At 43.0% G+C, this 11,059-nt stretch overlaps 1 protein-coding gene across 2 annotated transcripts in view; it reads left to right on the top strand.

Moving 5' to 3' along the window:
* The first annotated feature begins 179 nt into the window (after positions 1-179).
* The window catches only part of ANKRD55 (ankyrin repeat domain 55), a 91,859-nt gene continuing 80,979 nt past the window's right edge, over positions 180-11,059 (top strand). For both annotated transcript variants that reach the window (XM_018562683.1, XM_018562682.1), the window contains exon 1: positions 180-619. In XM_018562683.1, the coding sequence (XP_018418185.1) occupies positions 580-619 (40 nt within the window). In that variant the 5' untranslated portion in view covers positions 180-579. The remainder of the gene's footprint in view (positions 620-11,059) is intronic.

Raw genomic sequence — 11,059 nt, 5'->3', positions numbered from 1 at the left:
TATATATATATATATATATGTGTTTTCTAATTTCTTTGTGATATATGTCTGTTCCGCCATGATTCCAGTTAGTATCTCCCCCCGCAACACTTAAAATGTGTTTGATGTTTGTAGTGAGTGCTGCACATTACAATCAATGCTACACAGACAGCTTTGCACATGCTCAGTCTGCAGCTCTGTGACTCCAGTAATCATTCATCCTCTGAGATCTCTATTTGCTTTATAGCAACATTCCTGTTTCTGATTCTGGAGAGAGCTGCATTGCCTCTACACCAGCTGAGCCAGCTCTAACAAAAGACATGATTCACTCACTACAATTCCATCCACACTCACCAGCACGGTTTGCCATCATCTAGCAATGAATGAATCTAATTTCCAACATGCATCCTAACTAGCAAGGAATAACATGCTGTGATTTATCCCAGGCACCAGTCAGCATCCATAAGGCAATTCTGTGTCATCGCATACAAAGGCTATGCTCTAAGCACATGCAGATATTGCTGTAAAATAGCAGCTCCATCCTGGAACCAAGCTGATGCCATACATGCTGTCGTTCTGCAAATCCAGACAGAAAAAAACATGGATTTCAGCAACTCCTCAGTGTTCGATCAACATAAAGGTAAGTCGAACTGTGTTTACAATCTCTGTCACTGTCTGCTGTTAATTCAGCTATCGCATGAAGTCTCGCAATCCAATTCATTATCTGTATTTTGCATTTTATAATAAATGGCATGAGACAACCAATATTGACCAGTAAGTCCCTTGGTACAGTGGAGTATGCTGGAGAGATTGGTCACCTCTGTTTAACACTTATACTTAGTAGTCATGGTCATTAAACTAATTTATTACAGCTTGTCCTGATAATATAAAAATGACATTACTGTTAATAGTTTGCATAAGACCCATTTCTTTGGGTAAATTAAAGAATTCCACTTCTGCATGGATCTCATGCCTGTTTGACTTACTTTTTTAGGTTCAGTATTGTATATGTTGTATTAGACTTTTACGGTGCTGATCCATCACTAATATGTAGAGTACTAATGGGGCGTTTTATAAAAGTGGAAGGAAATCAAAGTAACGTTGTCGTCCATAGAAGCAAACGGATTACAACTATCATTTTTTAATGCTAGACTGAAAATGAAAGGAGAAATCTAACTGGTTGTTATCAAAAACACATTTTCCTATCTAAGACTTTTATAGCATGCAGCTACCCTAACGCAGCACAATTATTGACCAAGTTTATTATATAGGGTTTTTTTTTTTTTTAAAAGGTAGTGCAAACAGGGGAATCTCAGTAATGATTTGCCAAGTATGAAAGCAGCCTAAAAAGACTGCCAAGGCTATTTGAGTGGTGGCGTCTTGGCGCAGGGCAGGTTTCTCCACTGTCTGCACCAGTTTCAGTTAGCAATTTTTGCTATGCAATAGTGACCTGCTAACAATAACATTGTGGCTAATGACCGACCATTTTATCACTTTAACCACTTTGTGACTACAATACAGTTCTAGTTAAGTTAACTGACACATGCAGGCTCTTTTGGTCTCGTTCACACTGGCCCGTTAGTGTGCTGAGTGAGGTTCTGATGTTGGGCGCTAGCGTGATGCCTTGTATCACACGGTTTACTAACTTTATTTGGAGTATATGCTGCCATCCATTGTGCTGGAAGGAAATGTCAGCATGTCCGCACCCACGTTGTATTGTGAACTATTGTTTTCTATGTGCCCTAGCAGTGACTGGCTTTGCTAAAAATGGCAGTTACCACAAATGGTGTGAACAAGCCCTTTAAATTCGGTCAGGGAATCTTAGCAATAACCCCTGGTCACAAAACAGGTAATGAATAAAGCTGTTCATGCTTGACAAATTCTCTACATAACTTTGGGTGCCATTAATGGATCCCAATACTTTCCAACCATGTGGTATGTAAGTTCATAAGAATGCCCTGGGGTAAATAAAGCATTAGGTATAGAGATGAGTTCATATGGACGTCCTGGGTTGTATAAAGCATGAAGTATGGAGATGAGCTCATATGGAAGCCCTGGGTTGTATAAAGCATGAGGTATGGAGATGAGTCTATATGGAAGTCCTGGGTTGTATAAAGCATGAGGTATGGATATGAGTCCATAGGTAAGTTCTGGGTTTTATAAAGCATGAAGTATGTAGATGAGTTCATATGGAAGCCCTGGTTTGTATAAAGCATGAGGTATGGAGATAAGTCTATATGGAAGTCCTGGGTTGTATAAAGCATGAGGTATGGAGATGAGTCCATATGTAAGTCCTGGGTTGTATAAAGCATGAGGTATGGAGATGAGTCCATATGTAAGTCCTGGGTTGTATAAAGCATGAGGTATGGATATGAGTCCAAGTTCTGGGTTTTATAAAGCATGAGGTATGGAGATGAGTCCATATGAAAGTCTTGGGTTGTTTAAAACATGAAGTATGGAGATGAGTTCATATAAAAGCTATGGGTTGTATAAAGCATGAGTATGGGGATGAGTTCATATGGAATCTTGGGTTTTATAAAGCATGGGGTATGGAGATGAGTTCATATGTAAGTCTTGGGTTTTATAAAGCATGGGGTATGGAGATGAGTACAAATGGAAGTCTTGGGTTTTATAAAGCATGGGGTATGGAGATGAGTACAAATGGAAGTCTTGGGTTTTATAAAGCATGGGGTATGGAGATGAGTTCATATGTAAGTCTTGGGTTTTAAAAAACATGGGGTATGGAGATGAGTTCATATGGAAACCCTGGGTTGTATAAAGCATGAGGTATGGAGATGAGTTCATATGGAAGCTCTGGGTTGTATAAAGCAAGAGGTATGGAGATGAGTTCATATGAAAGCTCTGGGATGTATAAAGCATGAGGTATGGAGATGAGTTCATATAAAAGCTCTGGGTTGTATAAAGCATGAGGTATGGAGATGAGTCTTGGGTTTTATAAAGCATGGGGTATGGAGATGAGTTCATATGGAAGTCTTGGGTTTTATAAAGCATGGGGTATGGAGATGAGTACAAATGGAAGTCTTGGGTTTTAAAAAACATGGGGTATGGAGATGAGTTCATATGGAAGCCATGGGTTGTATAAAGCATGAGGTATAGAGATGAGTTCATATGGAAGCTCTGGGTTTTATAAAGCATGAGGTATGAAGATGAGTTCATAAAGAAGCTCTGGGTTGTATAAAGCATGAGGTATAGAGATGAGTTCATATGGAAGCTCTGGGTTTTATAAAGCATGAGGTATGAAGATGAGTTCATAAAGAAGCTCTGGGTTGTATAAAGCATGAGGTATAGAGATGAGTTCATATGGAAGCTCTGGGTTTTATAAAGCATGAGGTATGAAGATGAGTTCATAAAGAAGCTCTGGGTTGTATAAAGCATGAGGTATAGAGATGAGTTCATATGGAAGCTCTGGGTTTTATAAAGCATGAGGTATGAAGATGAGTTCATAAAGAAGCTCTGGGTTGTATAAAGCATGAGGTATAGAGATGAGTTCATATGGAAGCTCTGGGTTTTATAAAGCATGAGGTATGAAGATGAGTTCATAAAGAAGCTCTGGGTTGTATAAAGCATGAGGTATAGAGATGAGTTCATATGGAAGCTCTGGGTTTTATAAAGCATTGGAACCCACAAATAAATCAGATTTCTGATTACCATATTCAGTAAAACAATGAACTCTGCCATATTACCACAGCTTATAACACTTTGCATTCTACATGAAGTCTTAAGACCTCTCAAGTGCCATGTCCTCCAGGTAGTTGCGCGCATGTGACGCGTTGGCCACTAATGATGGAGCTTGAGTCCCTCGGAGTGAGACACAAGCGAAAGAGGCTTATGTTTCTCCACGGTGACGCTCTGTTGTGGGCATCTTGTTCGGCTTGGTTTTTGCTACAATGCTTCACTAAACTGATTGAGATTAGCATGACAATGTGTAAATTATGTGTCACCGCAACAGTGCAGTGTCTGAGTTTATATGTACACAATGGGCCTCCCTGTTCCGTATTGTAGGAAATATACTGTGTGCTCGGAGTGGCTTCTGGCAGAATAAACACTAGGGGAACCAATTTGACATGTACAGGTTGCTATGGAAATCCAGATGGAGCTAAGCTGCCTTTTGCAGTGCAAAGCTCATTGCAGTAACCTGGAACAGGCCCGAGGACTAATTACTAAATCAACTTGTATCTTTTTTATGTACAAGTAACCGAAAAATGACGGCCGTCTTAAAATGTTTACAGACACGTTGCCATAACGACGCTAGAATGCCCGCAAAGATCATATCGTCTAATTGTACAACAGGGATATGGCGCTAGGTCTGATAAGCACTATCTGCATGTGAACTGGCCACATGATATAACCCAATTGTAATGTCAGAAGGACAACATTTCCTTTTCTTAATATAAAATTATTTACTGATTATGGCCAGTTTAAATGTTTTGTTTTTTTTAATTAACCCTTGCAATGGGGCTACCCCATGCACTGCAAGGGTTAACTGCTTGTTTTGGTCTAGGGATGAAAATAAAGAAGGTATACTCTTCCGATCCTCGGTTCTGTCTGGCTGCTAGAGTGGTCCCTGCAGCCTCGTCTCCCTTGGGCTCCGGCGGTCTAATCATCATGTGTAATGCAGGTCCATTAGTGGTAAGGACACCGAGGAACATGTCACTGCCAGAGCGGAGAGGGCACCTCTGCAGTACTGAGGATCGAGTGAGTGTATCTTCTTTATTTTTGCCTCTAGACCAAAATGAACACTAAACCCTTGCAGTGCGCTGCATGGGGTTTTTTTTGTGAAAAAACTGGAGTTCTTCTTCAAGGACTTGTTCACAAAGGCTGCTGTCTCCACAGCCCTCTGAAAAGCAATCTGCGGTGGATTGCTTTTCAGAGGGCGGTGAAGCAATGGCTTCACCGCCCAGTGTTCAGGAGGCGATAATGCCACCTCGCTGAGTGTTTGTAAATAACTGAGGACATAGTATGCTTACTGTGACCCCAGTTATTACCCCAACAGTAAAGTAAAAAAAATATGTATTAGCATAAACATAAAATTATTAAAAAACTTTTTTACATTTTTAAAAACAGAAAAAAAGTAATTTTCGGTTTTGGACAAATTTTTAAACATCGGTTTCCGTCTAAAAATGTTATTTGGTGCATCCCTGTTAGAAAGCATACTGTAGGGCCATTCACATGAGCCTGTATTTGTCATATACGTCCACACACCGTCATCGCATACTGTCTGGTCTAATGCTGGATGCACACAACACTATTGCACCAATTTATTTTTGTTGATGTGATTGCAATGTTAACTGGTATTTTTAAAGCTGAACTCCAACTTTACCTACCATCTTGCGCAGGGTCCTTCCCTGTACTGAAATTGCACATTGTGAGCTTCTCATAGTATGCAGTAGAAGTTGTAGGAAGTCAGATAGAGCCCATCTCATTTACTGGCTGGAGGACATCCAGCATTATCTAGCACTTTTCTCCCCAGCCTGACTGTCCCTGGGACGCCTCTTTCACTCTTGGGATTCCAATAATTCTTTCAATCATGGAGGCTCAGCATCACATGTTGCATTACCTAGGGTGGTCTGCATGCAAATTCTGCCTGCTCCTGTATGGCCACGGCTCCAGACTGACATCTGCCCATGAAGACATCTTTATATTTGCATAACTCCTCCTAGAGCCAGCATATTGCGGCAGAGGGCTGTAATGTTTTCAGCAAGTTAATCAGCCCCCTGCCAGCCCCTCCCACCAGCCATGATCTGCAATTTTCATAGTAAAGCAAAGAAACCCAGTGATGAAATGAATGGTTCCGAAATAAGATATATAATGCAAATAGAAAGATTTTATTTTAAAATTGTAAAGGGAAGGCAAAATATAAGCAGCTTCAAGAATTTTCTTTTCATTTGGTTGTAGTGGAAAATCCAGCACCAAAGCCATTTTTGTGTTTGCGTATATGTATATATATATATATGTATAGGGAACAGAAAGCAGTAAAGGTAATACATGTTACATATCAGCCGAAAATGGCACTTTTGGCAAAATAGCGGTGCATCTCTGCTTTCTCTCCTCCCCGCTGGGCGCTGTTCTGTGTCCCAGCGGGAAGGAGAGAAACTGTCACAGGCGGCCGAGCGCTGCGGGAGGAGAGCGCTGTGAGCAGCCGGCGTCTCTTCTCCCCGCACTGCTCAGCCTCCTTTAACAGATCGAGAGATCGGTGTGTGGGCGTAGACAGCCAGCGCTGTCACAGGAGGCTGGGTGGCAGTGCGGGGGAGGAGTCAGCTGTCAGATCGAGCTCTCCGCACCGCTCGCCCAGCCTCATGTGACAGCCGATCCAGGATGGAGAGCGAGTACAAACACTCAGTGATCAGTGATTGCTGAGTTTTTGTAAATAATTGAGGACAGAGTAGGTTTAGTATATCCTCAATTATGAATGAATGGGAAGTGATCTTCATCACCTCCTGTTCATTCATGATTGTGGTTATAGTAAACAAACAATGTACTCATGTTATCAATGGACAGGAACACTCATAGAGGATTCCTGTTCATTGATAACAGGGGACACAGAAAAAGAGATTGAGGACTCTGTGTTCTCAATCTCTTTTTCTATTTTAAAAGGGAAATATCAGGGGTCTGTTTAGACCCCCAATATTTTTCCGAAGCCCCTAAAAGTAAAGTAAAAAAATGAAAATATTTAAAAAATACATAGATAAAAATAAAATGTAAAAAAATTGAAAAGTTTATAAAACATGAATAAAAATGAAATATTTGAAAAAGTTAGAAAAAAAACATTTTCGGTTTCGTTTCGCTTTTAAAATGTAGCCACCCTCCAGAAAGGAAGGACAGTGTCAGCACCAATTCAGAGATGACTTGATCGGCAGCACAAGATGCATTTTTAAGGTTTAACTCCTGAGTTTAGTGCCACTCTGAATGAGAGAGCCAGAAATGAGCTTTGGAACCTGGGGTCAATGGGTTGTTGTCATCAACAGTAATTTATATTTCGGGTAGGTGTGTAGAGCAGAATGGCCAAAAATAAATTTAGTTTTCTCCATATTAAAGTGCTTAAACAGCCTCCTGCAGTGCAGTGTAGCTCCCAAGCAATGCTTGCTGGTATCTCCAAATGTTATTTTCTGCAATCCCAGGAGCCTCAAGTCTCTGCAAGGTTCAACGCTTCCTAGTGGTAATGACTGCTGGCCCTGCATGGGCATACCTACTGACAAATAGCATTAAGCAGGAGATTGGATGGGGAGGGGTGAGCGATAAACACTTTCAGGAGGTGTCCAACTTTGCAGAATACTACAACCTGAGCTTCTGGGCTCCTGGGCAGCAGAATGGAGCATCTGAAGGTACATGCAGCCATCACTTGGTGCCTCCATTGGGGTGCTGGAGCCTGTTAAGAACTGAGAATGCTGACAAAACTACTTTTAGGCTTAAAGTGTATGTCTGCACAAAAATATTTAGCATATCTCTGAGAAACATGTACATTTTGGAGTTGACTGCCTCTTTAAAAAAAAAAAAAAATACTGCAAGTATGCAAAATTATCTGTTGGCCCTGCCAGAAATCCGTTGAGTACATCACTTCCTATAAAGAGCTGGCAACATTGCCTCTGCTGCACTGAAATCCCAAGCAGTGTTGTCAGCCCTGCCTGATTTCTCCCCTGCTGGACTACAGAACAACTCCTCTTATGGTATAGCGATGAGAGGGGGAGATGTCCTGTAGTTTACTGGATTACTGGCAGGTTTAAACAGGTATTTTACTGTACTTGTCAAAGATAAAAGAAATTATGAAATCTGCATGTATTTTAGAGATGTACTGAATGTATTTATTCTTATTTTGCCCAGATATATGCTTTAAGGAAATTAGAAGGCATGAAATCAGAGATAGCAAATGGACAGTCAGGAACATGAGAAAATAGGAAAGTGAGATCACGAGTCAAAAATAGATTAAAATATCATCTGCACAGAAGTGATATTGAGAACCAGATGACCTAATCAGTTGGCCAACCTCATGAACCTAGATGATAAAGGGACGGGGTCCAACAAGGAATCCAGTAATGCACTGACAGACACCGGCTGTTTAACATTTTCCTCACGGTGCACATCACCACCAGGAAAAATGGAGCCACATTCATCAGATTTTATCTGACCTGACATTTAAAGGTCACGTACTACACAATCACCACCAGCAACCCAAAGCTTCCCGAGGCTGGAGCACCCTTTCACGCTATTTCAGACAAGATTCTCGTCCGAGATGATGAGTGCAGTTAAAAAGCAACAGTGTAAATGCTGCTGCTAGTTGTTTCGTCACAACCTGATCAGGGCCAGTGCCACGCATTTTGGGAAACGAAGTCTACAGCAATCAAAGCAGATTTGATACCTGGTCGATCATTCCATGCAGCTTTCTCGTGTTTATAAATGCATTTACAAGCTGGGGTTAAATAATGAAAACATCCGTTCAGAGGTGCTGTAAATGCATTAAGTGGCTGCACAGGTTCTTATACACTGAGGGGCCAGATTATTATGACCACCTGAGGTTTGTAGGCAAATTAGCTATAATTTTGCGCTGAAGTTGCTGGAGGGCCAGACCATTATAAATAGGGAAGCAGGTTGTTTATCACGACAGTAGAAGTGATTTTTTTCTGAAGATTTGGGTAAACAACGCGATTTAACAGCCTTTGAACGTGGGATGATTGTTGGCGCTCGGAGCCATGGAGCGAGTATCAGCAAAACAGCAGAATTCGTTAAATGTTCAAGAGCAGCTGTTGTTAAAGTGTTTAAAGACCGGACTGTCAGCCGGAAATCTGGGTCTGAACGTGCGAATTGTGGCCGTCAGCGACTAGTCAATGTTAGGGCAGAACGGAGAGTGGCAAGACCGGTACAAGACAACAGAAGGGGAACAGTGCAGTGTCAGATTCCTCGCATCACCTTTCAACATCTCGTGCAGTCATGAGGCGGCCCAACGAAGTACTGATGGGGTGGTCATAATAATCTGGCCACTCAGTGTATATGAAGCAATGCAATCTACCGTGGACTGAACAAAAAAAATAGAACAGATTCCAACATCATTGCTTACGAGTGTTAATGGACGAATCCCAAGCTGTTTGCATCGAATTCTGACAGTGGCCACCAGCCGCCGTCCGAATACCTGAATGTTCGGCCAATAATTTTTCAACTGGCTCCTTCAATCAGCTGATGAAGGGATGCTGGACAGAAGGGTGCCGAGTCGACAACAGCACGCAGTGTGCGAACTTCAGCCAATTCATCAGGAACCGGATGAAATTTATCCCATGTATACCCTACTTTACCTTATGAATGAGGGCAATGAAACATGTTTATTAAAAAGCACAGGAATTTACCAACATGCTTTCAGATCTATAGGATTGTTTTCCATTTGTTCCATTTTCACCTACAGAAAAGGCAATGTGGTTTCACAGTGCACACACCTCACAACACAATGTTGTCTGCGACAGGGATAAGGGCACGCCTGATGAAGGGACCCTGAGTGGCCCCGAAAACGTTGCTTTATGACGAGATGTGTGTACATCAATAAAATGACCACTCGCTGAAGATTTTACTTTGGTGTGCTGGTGATATCACTATCACATTATCACTGCAGCACCCACTTTAAAGGAGTGCGGTGGAAACCTCTTTAGGGATAAGGGCACGTTCGCACCAGCAGCGTTGCGCTGTGTTGCCCAATGCACTTCCATTACAAGAAAAATGTAACAAGGAAATTTGGCTTAAGGACTCGTTCACAAAAACACTTCTCTAATGCAAATAAGCCCCCCTGCCCGCAGACCCACACAACAATAGGTCAGGGCTTGTGGGGAAGAGGCCCTTGTCCCCATAGGCACGGGGACAAGGTGCTTTTCCAGGGGGCTGGGTAGACTTGGGTCATACAATTCTGGGTGTTACTCAACTGCTTGAAGTAGCCATGCAAACTTTACTTCAGACATGACTGGTTTTGGCTGGTACTTGCCATGCCTGGCAATGGTATGGCTGGCACTGTTAAGTTGCCACTGGTATGGCTGGCACTGCTTTGGATGACACTGATAACAGCTGGCACTACATGGTGGCATGGGTCAGGATGTCACAGGTTGCAAGTACTTGACAAGAAGCTGTCCTCTTGCTGGCAAAACGCTGGCTGTGTGCAGACAGGAAGTGGCATCTGCACCTGCTCTGTCCACTCACTCTAGGATTCCCCAGTGGTTTCAGGGACTGCAAAACTTCTAATGCCTCTCCTGCAGCACCCGAGCAACACTTCTTAAATGCCCGAAAAATGCTCTAGCAGCATTGAACGAGCATTTAAGCGGTGTTTCAATATACTTCAATGGAGGCATTTGTCCAGCGGCAATGCCTCCAGAACGCTACATGCACTCTACTTGTTGACACACAGCAACGCAATGCTAACGCCCATGTCTGCTATTGTTTTGATCCACATGGGTGTTTATAGGCGGCAGAGAGGCATTAAACACACTTCTCTAATGTCTGGTTTTAATACACATGTGAAAGAGGCCTAAGACTGAGTTTACACAGGCATTAAGGCTGAGTTCACAAGGGCATTAAAGGAGAACTATGTGGTCAGGGCTTTTCCCCATAGTTCTCCTAAGGTGGCTCTGCCTATCTAGAGGCAGAGCAAGCTGTACCCGCCCCCTCCCCATCCGTTCCCGCCAGTCAGTGCTGGAGGTTCGGACAGGGGAGGGGGGAATCCCTGCAGGGAGCCGTGAGTGACAGCCACGGCTCTCTGCAGGGACAGGATCGAGAAGTGAGCGAGCGACGGTATGTGTTCGCTCACTTCCCGATCTATTGTGCCGACCTGTGACATTTTCATTGTCACAGGTCGGCTAGAACTATGAGGCTGAGTGAAAATCACTCGCCTCATAGTTCTACTTTAAGGTTGAGTTCATAAGGGCATTAAAGCTGAGTTCACACGGGCTGGGCCGGCCTATGGGGTGTGCGAGCTGCGCGGCCGCACAGGGCACCATTGCAACAAAGGCGCCAGGCAGCCGACACAGCTCGTCCTTGGGGCGGCTTCTCTCCTCACCGCTGGCCATCCAACATGACAGCGCTCCCTCGTCCGCCC

Source organism: Nanorana parkeri, unplaced genomic scaffold, assembly GCF_000935625.1.
Source record: "Nanorana parkeri isolate BGI_ZX_2015 unplaced genomic scaffold, ASM93562v1 scaffold591, whole genome shotgun sequence".
NCBI classification, from domain to species: Eukaryota; Metazoa; Chordata; class Amphibia; order Anura; family Dicroglossidae; genus Nanorana; species Nanorana parkeri.
This window is presented reverse-complemented; position numbering and strand designations above follow the sequence as displayed.